The sequence below is a fragment of the Lagenorhynchus albirostris genome, chromosome X (genome assembly GCF_949774975.1).
Source record: "Lagenorhynchus albirostris chromosome X, mLagAlb1.1, whole genome shotgun sequence".
In the NCBI taxonomy this organism is placed as follows: domain Eukaryota; kingdom Metazoa; phylum Chordata; class Mammalia; order Artiodactyla; family Delphinidae; genus Lagenorhynchus; species Lagenorhynchus albirostris.
Window position 1 is genome coordinate 89,151,081 of NC_083116.1, and position 13,052 is coordinate 89,164,132.

The 13,052-nt window shown below is 48.5% G+C and overlaps 1 protein-coding gene across 6 annotated transcripts in view; it reads right to left on the reverse strand.

Moving 5' to 3' along the window:
• The window catches only part of PPP1R3F (protein phosphatase 1 regulatory subunit 3F), a 15,648-nt gene continuing 2,596 nt past the window's right edge, over positions 1-13,052 (reverse strand). Inside the window, exons 1-4 of one of the 6 annotated variants that reach the window (XM_060138721.1) lie at positions 5,888-7,966; positions 5,067-5,122; positions 4,766-4,848; positions 1-1,827 (exon numbers count right to left, since the gene is read on the reverse strand). In XM_060138721.1, the coding sequence (XP_059994704.1) occupies positions 532-1,827; positions 4,766-4,848; positions 5,067-5,122; positions 5,888-5,916 (1,464 nt within the window). In that variant the 5' untranslated portion in view covers positions 5,917-7,966 and the 3' untranslated portion in view covers positions 1-531. The other 5 variants (XM_060138722.1, XM_060138724.1, XM_060138723.1 and 2 more) reach the window with 5 other exon arrangements.

The following is a 13,052-nucleotide window of genomic DNA, read 5'->3' on the forward strand; positions in this document are numbered from 1 at the left end:
CAGAACGTGACCACCCTGCACATTCAGACCCGAACAGGAGAACATTGCACAACAAGACACATCGTTTCTCATAGAGCTGTATTGTGGCATATAATAATAGGTACTCTATATAAATTAAATTAAAAATAAAGCTCCAGCAGGTTGCACAGGTTGGCTGTTAATAAATATATCTCTGGGTAATTGTGCCCCAAGACCAGCTCATGACCACTCTCCCTCATCCAGAGAATTATACAAAAATAAATACAGGCTTGGGGGGGGCGGGATGGGAAGGGAGGACATGCCCCATTCCATTCTGAAAGTTCTCACTCACACCATCCACCCATGCTGTTTCTCTCCACTGGTATCACCGCAGGGAGCCCCACGCTGACTGGAGAGCTAAGGGACAGGAAGGCCTCTCTCCAGTCAAGCATTCTCAGAAGCAAAGGACCCTTCGCTGTACAGGCCACACATCCCATCTGAACCCTCTGGGGGGAGGGGCTACCCCTCCCCAGAGAGGGGGAAGCCTGTTATTGCTGATCTCACAAGCAGCTCCTACGAGAACCAGGCCAGAGAGAGGCACAGCGCAAGCACCAGGAGGGACATACCACTGTTCAGAGCCACAGGGACCACCACCAGCCCAGCCAGGACCCCCAGAGTCTGGGTCAAGGGCCCCCAGAGCTGGGGAGGCAATACACACACACTCTCTGCAGGGGCTGCTAGGGTTGGAGACCTCTTTGGGGGCTCAAGGCTTGGGCCTGAACCCTCTTCATCCTGGGAGCTCACATGGGGCCTGGCCAGGCTGGAAGGACAGACTTCAGCCCCCAAGGAACCAAGGAGGGGGAGATCTTGCCCCTGCAGGACTGGAGCAGCTGGCTCCTTGCCGAATATAGAAACCGATCTGTCTGCCAACTCAGTGGTAAACTCCATCTGGACTTCTGTCCCCCCTGGTGACCCAGTCACCCCAGCTATCACCCTATTCACATGCAAAGAGTCAGCGTCCTTGCCCATCCCCTTCTCTGGAGCCCCAGTGAACTGACCCTCCATACTCAGAACCACAGGGCTGTTACATCCTGAGCCTTCTGCCCACGGGAGCCACACATCTCCCATAGTAGCTACCACAGGATGGGCCCCAGAGAGGATTTCCGGAGGCGATTCCTTGGGGGTGTCCCCTTCTGGGCTGGAGGGTATGATGGGGAGCCCCTCGTCCCCCTCTCCCTCCTCATCAGGGTCCTCGGTGTCCTTGATGAGCTCCACACCACGCCCCAGCCTGGCATAGTGCAGCGTGATCTCCTCAGCCAGGGCACTGTTCAGGGCCCGCTCAGGGCCAGGCCACTTCAAGATCAGGTCGCGGTCCGTGAGTACGCCCAGGGGATGGCTGGGAGATACCCCCCCATCTGTGGGGCCCTCCCCACTACCTCCTGTCCCACCAGCAGCCACGGCAGCCCGCAGGCGGCTCAGGTGGGACAGGTAGAGCTGCTCCAGCTCCTGGTCAATGGTGTCCTCGCCAAGCAGCTCCTCCAACCCACTCACGACCTCCAGACCCCCAGGGGTCTCATCCATGATAGCTCCCACTGTGGGGTCCTTTCGGCCCCTTCCATTCTCTCTGGATACTTCCCACGTAGCCTCCACCTGTCGCTGGCTGGGTTCCAGGAAAGGCCCAGCTGCCCCCTCACTTGCATCGGGCCCCGAGGCCTGGTCCCTGGGAGAGCCACCCAGGCCACAGAGGGAGGAAGAGAGGGGAATCCTGATGGCCGGTGCCTGGGGGACCTCTGTGAAAGCCACAGGTGGACTGCTTCTGGGAACATCACCTTCCTCTGGGGGTTTGCCAGTCACTGTAACTTCAGAAACCTGGAGCCATAGGGGAGGGGGGGAGGGAGGGGAGAGAAAGGGAAGGGAATGAAGAAGAGGAAGGGATGGGACAAGCAGAGACAGTGAGAACTGGTGACAGCGCACATCCAGCCCCACAGGTGTTTCCAAGTGAAAACTCCATAAAGAACTATAATTTTCTTAACTCCAAAGACTACGTCTACATTAAAATAACAAAATTAGGTGGAATAAAAGGGGGCTTCCTGTAGATCATAAAGCTGAGAAATTCAGTGGGCACCAATATCTGGTGAATGACTATCAGTAACTACTGTTGGTTGACCTCCAAAACATATCCAGAATATCCATATGAATTCATGTATTTTCTCTTTTAAACAAAATGTATTTCCTAGCTCTGTCTTTTGACAAGGCCTAGAAACAATGACCAATCTAGTAGCAACAAGCACATCTAGCACCCAGATCTTGGTTTCTAAATACCATTCTCCACTGAAAGGAATCAGGGCTTCTGAAATAACTGACTGTTCCCAGGTTCGGGGCAGGGAAAGTACAAGATGAGGCTGGGACATATTGACATACAAGAATGTGAGAAAGTGCTCAAAGAATGTTGGGGATGTATCAAAAGAACTCTAGAGGGCTTCCCTGGTGGCGCAGTGGTTGAGAGTCCGCCTGCCGATGCAGGGGACACGGGTTCGTGCCCCGGTCCGGGAAGATCCCACATGCCACGGAGCAGCTGGGCCCGTGAGCCATGGCCGCTGAGCCTGCGCGTCCGGAGCCTGTGCTCCGCAACGGGAGAGGCCACAACAGTGAGAGGTCCGCGTACCGCAAAAAAAAAAAAAAAAAAAAAAAAAAAAAAAAAAAAAAAAGAACTCTAGAGCCAATGAAAATAAGCTCCCACTGGCCAGAGACAATTCAATTTAAGTGTCAAAATAAATAAATAGGTGCAATGGGTTGAAACTCATCAAATATGTTTAAAATTTATGAGTTATTAATGCCACCCCAAAACTTAAAACCCTTAATTGGTCACCTTTGGAGAAGTTCATTTCTTCTGAAAACTGGTAAATAAAAGGGAAGTTTTTAAGTATTTATCCAGCTTTTTCTATACAAACTATATACCCTCAGGGCATATATGTTCAAGGTAGCCAAATAGTTGATGTGAGAAAGTTTTTCTTTAGAGAAGAATTCCAGCTAATAAATAAAATGGAAATAGAATTAAGTAGAATCAATTCTATTTAAATTAATTTAATAATAACAGGTTATATTTAATAAAAGTAATAGTAATTAAATTTAATACTAGATGAAATTAATTAAATAGAATAAATTAATAAAAGTGGAGTAGAACTGTGTTTCCACGTGGATGCAATCAGCCAAATCCAGACTGTGGGAAACTCTATAGGACAAACAAGGCTTCTTCAACAAACAAATTGCAAGAAAAGTGAGACAGATTTAAAAATCTAAAAAGACCCATCAACCAAATACAATGTATTGACCTTGTTTGGACCCTAAAACACCTATGAGACAAGGAAATTTGAACACTGACCAAATATTTGATGATCCTAAGGAATTATTGTTAATTTTCTGAGGGGTAACGTGGCATTGTGGGGTTTTTGTAAAGAGTGCTTAATTTTCTGAAATACAAACCAAAGTATTCAAGGATGACATAAAGTCTGGATTTTTTCCAAAATAATTCCATAGGGAAGGTGAGAGGAGGGGCTGGGGTATAGAGAAATGTAGGAATGGACGTGTTGAAATTTGTTGAAGCTGGGTGATGAGTATATGTGGATTCATTATACTGGTTTCTTTACTTTTATTATTTATTTATTTATTTTTTTGGCCACTCGCATGGCATGTGGGATCTTAGTTCCCCGACCAGGGATCAAACCCATGCCCTGTACAGTGGAAGCACGGAGTCTTAACCACTGGACTGACAGGGAATTCCCAGTTTCTTTACTGTTATATGTTTGAAAATCTTTGTAATAAAAAGTTAACACACACACACACACACACACACACACACACACACACACACTTACATCTCTAGAATCTCTCTATCTCCCTGCCAGCACCAGCATCGCTCACCTGGACCACTGCAGTGGCCTCCTCCTCAGGGTCCCCCAGCTTCCACCCTCAACCCTGCAGTCCATTTTCCTCACAGCAGCCAGAGGAAGCCTGTTAAATCCTAAGTCAGATCATGGACCTCCTCTGCTCAAGACCCTCCTGCGGCTCCCCTGTCATTCAGAGTAAAAGCCAGAGTCCTCTCCATGGCCCGTGAGGCCTCATGTGATCTGTGCCTCCACTTCTCCCACCTCACCTCCTGCCGCTCCCCCTCACTCACTCTGCTCCGCTGCACGGCCTCCTCCTCACTGTTCCTCACACATACTAGCCACGGCCCCACCTTGAGGACTTTGCACTTGCCTGAGATGTTCTTCCCTTACCTTAGTTATCCACATGCCTCACTATTCCACTTTCTTCAGATCTTCTCTCAAATCTCACTGACCACCAAGGCCTTCCCTGGCCACCCAATCTGAAGTTGCAAACGTCTTCCCTCCCCCAACACCCCCCCACACACACACATACACTCTCTCTCTCTCCTTATCCCTTTATTTCCTTTTTCCTTAGCACTCATCATCATCTAAAATACCATATATTTTAACTGCTATTTTGTTTTATTATGTCTCACTCCACTAAAATGTAAGTGAGCCCCATGAAGAGACAGTGTTTGGGTCATTACTGTATTACCAGTGTCCCTAACAGTCTTTGGCACAGAGCAAGCACTCAATAAATATTTGCTAAACTAACAAATGACATTTCTATAAGCCCAGGCAAATAACTGCATTCTACCCTTCTGCCACCAAGTTCTGATTTGGGGGGCCACCCCCCAACCTAGGGGAGACCCAGAGCAAGTCAGCCCCACCACCCAGCCTCCCATCGGGCTGTCCATCCAGAGGCTGCCAGGCCTGCTTACCTGAAGTGTCATCTGGGGCCACGGACGGAGAGGCGTGGGGGCCACCAAGGGACCCACTGACTCCTGGACATCAGGACGCTCTGCTGGAAAGAAGAGGACAGCGTCGGGGCCAGGCAAGGGTATAAACAAGCCTGGTTTGGTTAAGAAAATATACTCTTCTAGCCAACTGGCAGATTTGCCTCTGAAGCTTTCTGTGACAGTCTAAGGCAGAAGATGCCTCTTAATTTGTGGAGAAAGAAAAGGGGAGGAAGAAAGAAATGGTAAATATAAGCTAAAAGTCCCCGGCCTGCCAATTGCTTACCCACAGCAGGGGTATTATCGTCTGCACTCTTCATCCTCAGCTCCTCCTCGTTAGGCCTGTGGGGCGGAGGAGAGAATGCATGGATCTGATGCCCTGAAAGGCCGGTTCTGCCACCTACCGGCACCTTCTGAGCCTCTCTGCTGGCCCACCCTCACCTGACAGCTGCTGTTTTCTCTTCTGCTGCCTCTTTCTATCCTCTGGTCATAAAGTCCTACACACTCACTGTAGAAAATTGACGAAATACAGGAAAGCGTAAGGAAGCAGGAGAAAAGTCACACATCAGCCAGAGGCAACCATCGTTACCATTTTGGAAAATTTCATTCCACACATTCTGTGAATCGTTTAGATTCTGCGGGCATAATTTTGCAGCTGGCTTTGTCCATTTAACAGTAAGAAGCAGCATTACATACTTTTGTAAACATTTGAAATGGCTGCTACTACCCCCATCACATGGGTTGACCTTAATGTACGTAGCCATTCCCTTCCTACTAGGCAGCTAGGTTGTTTCCTTCATCTTGCTCCCACAAAGCAGACTTTGGCAGACATCATTGGGCATAGCTTAATGAACATTTTGGATCATTTCTTTAGAGTATACTTCTGGCTGTGGAGGAAACCATCTTTTCCAAGAAAGGGCAAGCAAGGACTGTGGGGCACAGGAAACAGCAAAGGGAAGGAAGGAAGCAACTGGAGAATGGGAAGGAGGTCAGCAGAAAAGGCAGTAACCTGAGATCACAGAGGCCTAGGTCCCTCCGCCAACCCTCCACCCATCGCCATATCAGCCTGGCAGGGCACTTAACCTCCCTGAACCTCACCCTCCTCACCTTAAAACGGAGCACAGGGGAGCCAGCATGTGTACACCAAGCACAGGGCAGTCGAGGGAAATGAGGACATCAAGCCAGACACCAGGGCCTGGCACAGAGCAGGGGCTGAATCAAGCATAGATATTTGTTGGTCTTTTTCCTCATTTGCCAGGCAAGTCAGACCCAAGGTCTGAGTGGTGGAAACCAAGGGTATTTCAGTCAGTCCCTGCCAGGGGTGAGGGTATGAGGATCATGGAGAAATCGCTGTTCTCATTCTCACCAATGAGTATCAACTGCTTACAAATTAAGGCAAATGAGGGAACCATTAACTAAAACACATGCGGAGACCTGAAAAGAGCTGAGGTAATAACTCAAACCTTTTTTCTTCCTCAGAAGTAACAGGATGATGTTGACATTTCGGTAAGTGGTTGCAACTTTTTTGAAAACAGATAATCAGTTCCCTTCACAATTACCTACAGAAACAGAATATCACTAGCTGACCTGAATATAGTGCTTACTATGGTACTTCATAGCATAGCTTCACATATATTCATTTAATTCTCATGAGAACCCTATGAGATAGGTACTTTTACATTTTTGAAGTAGGCAGTTTTATTATCCTCATCTTACAGATGGTGAAACAGAAGCCAAGTAAATGGCTCAAGGTCATGCAGCAAAGATCGAAACCCAGGTCATTCAGCTTCTAAGTCTGTGCTCTCAACCAACAAACTGCTGCTTCTTGGATGAGGGAGGCTGGGGTCTTACCACAGCCTCATCTCCAATCCTTTCCAGGGCAGATAGAAAGAGGCAGCAATAATAGACAAGATCCCTCCCTCCACCTTCATTCAAGCTTTGCTTTTGATCTGCCTTTTGCCCACACTCTCATTCCCAGTTTCCCTGCCTTCAGGGGACATGTGGCTAGGAGACCACCAGACACAGAAATAGCTGCAAGAACTGGTTTTTATTAGCACCCTTGGGGAGGAAGCTTGAACCATGTACATGGATCTAGAGTCTGGAAGATCTGGAAGGGACCATCTGGTTTTCTCCACAGACTAGGGCTCACACATCACACCAGAGGTATTTGAGTCAGAAGACTACAGGGCATGAAGTAGGTGACTCCAGGAGCCCAGCCATCAATTCCTGCACTTCACGGATGAGAAAGGGGGATTCGGAGCAAATTGGCTTGGCTCTGCACCACTCCCCTTAGTAGGTCAAAAATCCAGGTCTTTGGATTTGTGGCCCAACACAATTTCTGCTGACTTCTTTTGCTGGTGTAGTCCTTCATTAGAGAAAATGTCATCTTCCTAGGGTCTTCTAAAGCAAGCACCCTCAAGACCCGCAAACAAACAGAGAGGCAGCCCTCCTCCCAGGGCAGGGCTAGGCAAGCCTTCCCCTGCCATCTGGCCCAGTGCAGGTGCATGATAACCAGGCTTCTAAAAGCCACTCCAGAGTCCTAGATGTACATGAGAGAGAAGAGAGGGGAACTCAGGATGCAGCCAACCAGCAGGAAAAGAACTTCATGGTCCATTTGAAGGAAAAAGAGAGAGAAGAAAAACAAATACAAAACAAATCCTTCAGCCCCCAGAACATCTCTTCCAAAGCCGGGGAGGGTGAGAAGAGGGGGAACATCCAAAAATCACGTCAAGTAATTCAGCCAATCCCCAAATCCACGAAGTCAGCAGAAGTACACAGGTCACTCTCCCTACTTCCAAAGTCAGAGAGATGAAAGCAGGAGGCACAGCATCTATTGTTCACCTCCTCCACCGTGGGCCCTTTTCATTGATACACCAAGTCATTTGAAAACCCTCACATCTCTCCTTCAAAGCAACACCCTTCCCTTTGCAGAAACTGTTCCCAAATGCAGAAACTGAGGCTCAAGGAACAGTATCTACACCTACTAACTACTAACTACACACCACACTGATAACATCCAAAGAGGGTTCCATTTTGAAGACAGTGTGTGAAACTGTGGGCTTAAAAAAAAAACACTAAATATCCTTGAACTGTCTTTCACAGTAAATATTCGGAGGCAGCTATGACTTTAATCAAAAGGAGGATAGTGATAGAAATGGAGTACAAATGTATACTGACTCACTAATCAGTAACAGAGAAGAGGGGTTCTTAGAAAAATGGGGAGGGAGATTAAGAACAAAACTGTACCTCCCGTATGCTTGCTAATTTTCGAGAAGGAAACTTGCTCTTTTGGCACCAACCCCACACACACCACGTGGTATTGCCTCAAGGGCAGTGGGCAGTCACGAACTGGAGCACAGACCAGGGGGCATCTTGGGCACTCATCCTCTGGGTGCTCTCACGAGAACTAGTCAAGACAGTGTAGTCTAGGATGGGCCGTGTCAGGCCTGCATGCCTGTCTCCTGGGTGTGAAAAGTCTTCCTGCCATCAGGAGACTCAATGGCCTGACCTCAGAAGGCACCCAGGGAGACCAGGGTGTGAGATTTCAGAAAGAGGTGCTGTGGGCCCCAGCCTAGGCCAGCCAAGACAGAACAAAAAAGTCAATCGCCACAGTCAGAGAGTGAGTGAGCAAGTGAGGGCTGACAACCTCTGTGGAGAAGAGCAAAGCAGACTTTCAGAGCAGTCACATCACTGCCACCACCACCCAAGTCCTCTAAGAGCACCCCCAACACTCGTGTTTTCAAAGAACCTGGCCAGCCCAAAGTGGGTCATGCACTGAAACCCAAAGGGAAACTCAGCAGACCCCAGCTCCCATGCAGTCAGCCTGAAGATAACGCTGACTCTCCGAGGGGACAGGTGGCTTCGGAAATCTGCCCGAGATACTTGGAATCCCAGTTACCCTGAGCCATCTGCTTTCTAAAAACAACAGGGTTTGAAGGAGGCTGTGAAAGCCACCAAGTTATGTGGGGTACTGCTCTGTCTTCCCCAGCTAGTCTGTGTCAGTGTCAGTTCTGGGACTTATGGACAATCCAGTAGGGCAGAGGGAGGAAGCTGAGCAGTTTGTTGTGCTATGAGCTTCTGCTACAGCAATGACTTCATTCATTTGGCCGTGACCCACGGTAAGAAATACGTTTTACATCATAACCCAGCACACACCCATATATACATATCTCTGAAAACCAGTTGTTCTTTGAATGAGATAACTTACCTTTACTACATGTTGTGATGCACTCATTATTTTCTATGCTATTTTTTTAATGTTTGTTGGAATCCAGTAAATTTATTTCACATCTTAATAAAGGGTCATGACATGTAGTTTTGAATAACCCCAGCTCTGCCACCTACCAGCTGTGTGACCTGGAGCAAGTTACTTAACCTCTCTGTGCCTCCGTTTCCTCATCTGTGAAGAGGGTATAATAGTAATACTTACCTCAGAGAGCTGTTAGGCAGATTGAGGAAATATTTGAAAGTCTCCTTTAAAGTGCTTAACAAACAGTACTCCACTCCAAATTCCCACTGAGAGAAACTGAGGCTCTGAAGAGGAAAGCAACTTGCCCAGCATTGCCCAGCTGGTAAGACACATCACCCAGCCCGGCACAGCAGTTGAGAACTGGGGCACCAGAGCAGGAGCACCCAGCTCAGATTCTGGCTGTGCTGCTTTCATAACACGTGGCCTCAGGCCCACATCCTCGACCATGACGCCCTATCAGTTTTCCGTGGAATAAAAGAGGATCACTTTCACACTAAAATCCTCACTCCAGACAACTAAGATGACCCCTGGCCCATCCTGTTTCGACTTTGATTGTTCTGATTTCCCAACTGCCAACTCAGATAGCAAGTTGGGTCCCCATCCATTCAGCTACAGGTACACCTGAAAATCATTGAGGGCTTACTGTGCATCAGCCCAGGGCCAGACTCTGGAGACACAATGGTGAGCAAACCCGACTAGGAAGCTTACAATTTAGCGTGCAGGAAGACATCAAAAAAAGATACTCACACTCATTCTTTCAACAAACATTTATTGAGCACCTGTTAAGTGCCAGGCACCGTGGCAGGCCCTGTGGGAATACAGTGGTGAACAAAAGCAGACCATGTCCCTACCCCTCACGGAGCTTACAGTCTAGCAGGGCAGAGAGGGTCATCCGATAATCCCCTAATGAAGGTCTAACTACAAACTGAGGTCAGGGCCTTCAGAAAAGGAAAGAATGCCCTAGAACAAGGGGCCTTGGCCCAGACTACAGGGTCAGGGAGGGCTTAAGATGCTTAGAAGGAAAATGAGCAATGGAGGGGTCAGGGAGCGAGGGGCTGCTGAGGACTCTATGGAGGAGGTGATGGAGTCAATCTCGAACAAGGGGAGTTTGAGGCATCTTTGAGACATCAGCCAAGTAGAGATACTGAGTTTGTATGTATGAGGCTGAAGGAAAGAGTAGGGAGAAAGAGAAGAACCAGAGAGTTCAGAGGAAAAGCAGCAGAGGATGGTCCCAAGGCAAGGTAAGAAAGTGTTTTAAATAGGAGTGCTCAACCACTTCAAGAACTCCAAAAAACCACCTATGGAATCTGGCAGATGCAGGGGCAGAAGTGAGTGGAGAAGACAAGTGTAGGCAACTCTTTAGAGGGGGGTCGACAGTGAAGGGGAGAAGGGTGATTGGGTGCTGGCCAGGAGCAGTGGGGACAGAGGTGGGGTCAAAGCACAGATTTCTAAGACAGCAGAGACACTGGCATGTGTAAAGGCCAATAGAGAGGCTCAAGCGAGGAGGGCAGTGAAAAGCTGCCAGGAGAGAAAGGGTAACTGATTATGTCAGGTTCTGGAGCAAGTGGCAGAAAAATGGAACCCAGGGCACAAATGGGGAGACTGGCCTGAGGGAGGAAAAGGACCTCCCTCCTCCCCTGTAACACAAAGGAGGGAAATCAGTTTGCAGGCTTGGGGGCTACAAGTTGTGGGGAGTTCCATTCTTATAGTTTCTACTTGTTTTTTTGAAGCAGGAAGTCTGAAGGTAAAGAACATTTGAAAGAGTCACCTCAGGGACGAGACAAGAGTGGATCAGAATAAAACAGTAGGACTGCCAGGCAGGGTGGAAAATGACCCTGGATTTGTGGCAATGCTCATCTCCTCTGCTCTATGACATTCTCTAACAGGGCTTGCCTGCTTGGCTGGTCAGTTGCTATAAAAAGACCCGGGCCTGAGGTGGTTGGGATGGACAGGCTTCCAGGAGGAAGCACTCTTAGAACTGAAGGATCAAAATGAGACTGCAGTGGGAACCGCACCAACATTCCTGATGAGGGAAACAGCATGGACAAAGGCCCTGAGGCAGGAAGGGGGAAAGCACCTTGGAAAGACCACAGTGACAGAAGCTCAGAAGGCAGAGGATGGCATGAAGTGAGACTAGATGCCCTGGAGGCCAGACTGGGGGAGAGGTCATGGGGTGCTCAAAAGCCATGCTGCAACTTTCTTGGTCTTTATTTTTAAAAGGAATAGGACACCTCCCAAGGGTGTTAAGCCAAGGCAGACCTGGAGGGCTCTCCTCCCCACACCAGCCCTGGGATTTTGGACTCTGGGAGCCTCGGTTTGCTCATCCAGAAAAGAGGGATCGAAACCATCTATCTCACAGGGAATGTTGAAAGGATTAGATGAGACTGTACACGCAAATACTCCGCAGGGTCTCTGCCAGGTCTTGTACAACAAACCCTCCATCCCTGCCCCTCCCACCCGGTTCCACCACCGGCCCTTTGACATGTTAGCGCCAGTCTGCAGCTTTGGCCCTGTTTGAACATAGCACTGTGCCCAGCACATGGTAGGCCCTCAATAAATGCTTGTTGATGGATCAGCTCTAAGCCTAAGGGTTATCAAAAGCCTGGGCCAGCAACTCGAGGAATGCAGCCATTTCAGTTTCTGAGCTGTATCCCGAGGGCTAGCACAGACTTCTCCCGTGTCCCCACGTGACGTGGCTGTGCTGGTGCACAGTGGACCTGCAGGCAACACTTCCTGAATGGGAAGCCCTCTACAACAGGGCTCCCGCAGGCTGAGGCTATCCCCTAAGATCCTCTACCACCTCCCAGAAGGGCTGGGTCGCAGGCAGCGGCTGTTCTCCAACAGCACTCCAAGTCACCGGCAGCACGCAGGTTTTAAAACAATAATAAGTTGAAATGTACTCGCCAAGAAAGCCACCGACCTACAAAGAAAATCTTATCGCTGATCTTGCAATGAGCACCGACCTCCCCTTTGCAAGAGCTGAGATCAAGATAAAGAAGCTATCGAAAAGCCATCTGCCCACTTAAAATAATATCATAAGTCATGTTAGGAACCACAGACCTGGGGCCAGATACCAAAACAATTGTCTGAACGGGCTGCTTCAATTTCTCCTTAAAACCACCCATGTATGTTAAAAGAAAAACACCCTCCCACCCACCTTGGCCCTGCAAGCTTTTGATTTCTCTGTTCCCTTCCTTTCACACTCTAAAATGACCAAACTCTGTTACCCAAACTGACACGTCTTACAGACAAGGCTCCCACGACAGCCAGCTGGAATGACGACTCAGGAAAAGTGACAGAAATTAAGGCGAGGGGCACTGGAATGGCTGGATATCTTGATCTGGGTGATGGTTTCACAAGGGCATACATATGTAAAAATCTATTGAGCTTCACACTTAAGATCTATAAAGGAAAAAAAAAAGCTAGAAGGAAAGCAAGACATGCTAGGAACATGGGAACACCTGGAGCGAAATGCAGAATTTGCCCTGAATCCTATCAGGCCTTCAAGAGGAACAGTAGTTTTTAAAAAACGTCCCTACCGTCTCCTCCCTGGTCCTATCACTCACTAGCTGAGTGTACTTGAACAAGCTGGCTCACTTCTCTGAGCTACCTCAGTTTCCCCCTCTATTAAATGGGCATAACCATAGCACCTACACCACACAGCATGCACAGTGGGACTCAGGAGAGAACAAACTTGAAGCTCTCAACACAGAGATCAGTAAATGTTGGCCACTGTTAATCTTTCAAAGCTAACACCATGCTTCAGTTACCTTGCCCATGCTTGCTGCGTCCAATCCAAGCACACAAATTGACTGTCGTTCCCCTTTAGCAGATGAGAAAACGGAGGCTCACAGATGAAGAAACTGAGGCAAGGCTACACAGCTGGTGATGGACAGAGCAGAGTTTGGGAGGGGAATCCAAGGAACTATCTGTGATTCCCTAAGCATTAATACTGACACCTATACGGCACTACTAAGAGCCAGGCTTGGTTCTGAGTGCTCTTACTCATCTCCTGTGAAGTAG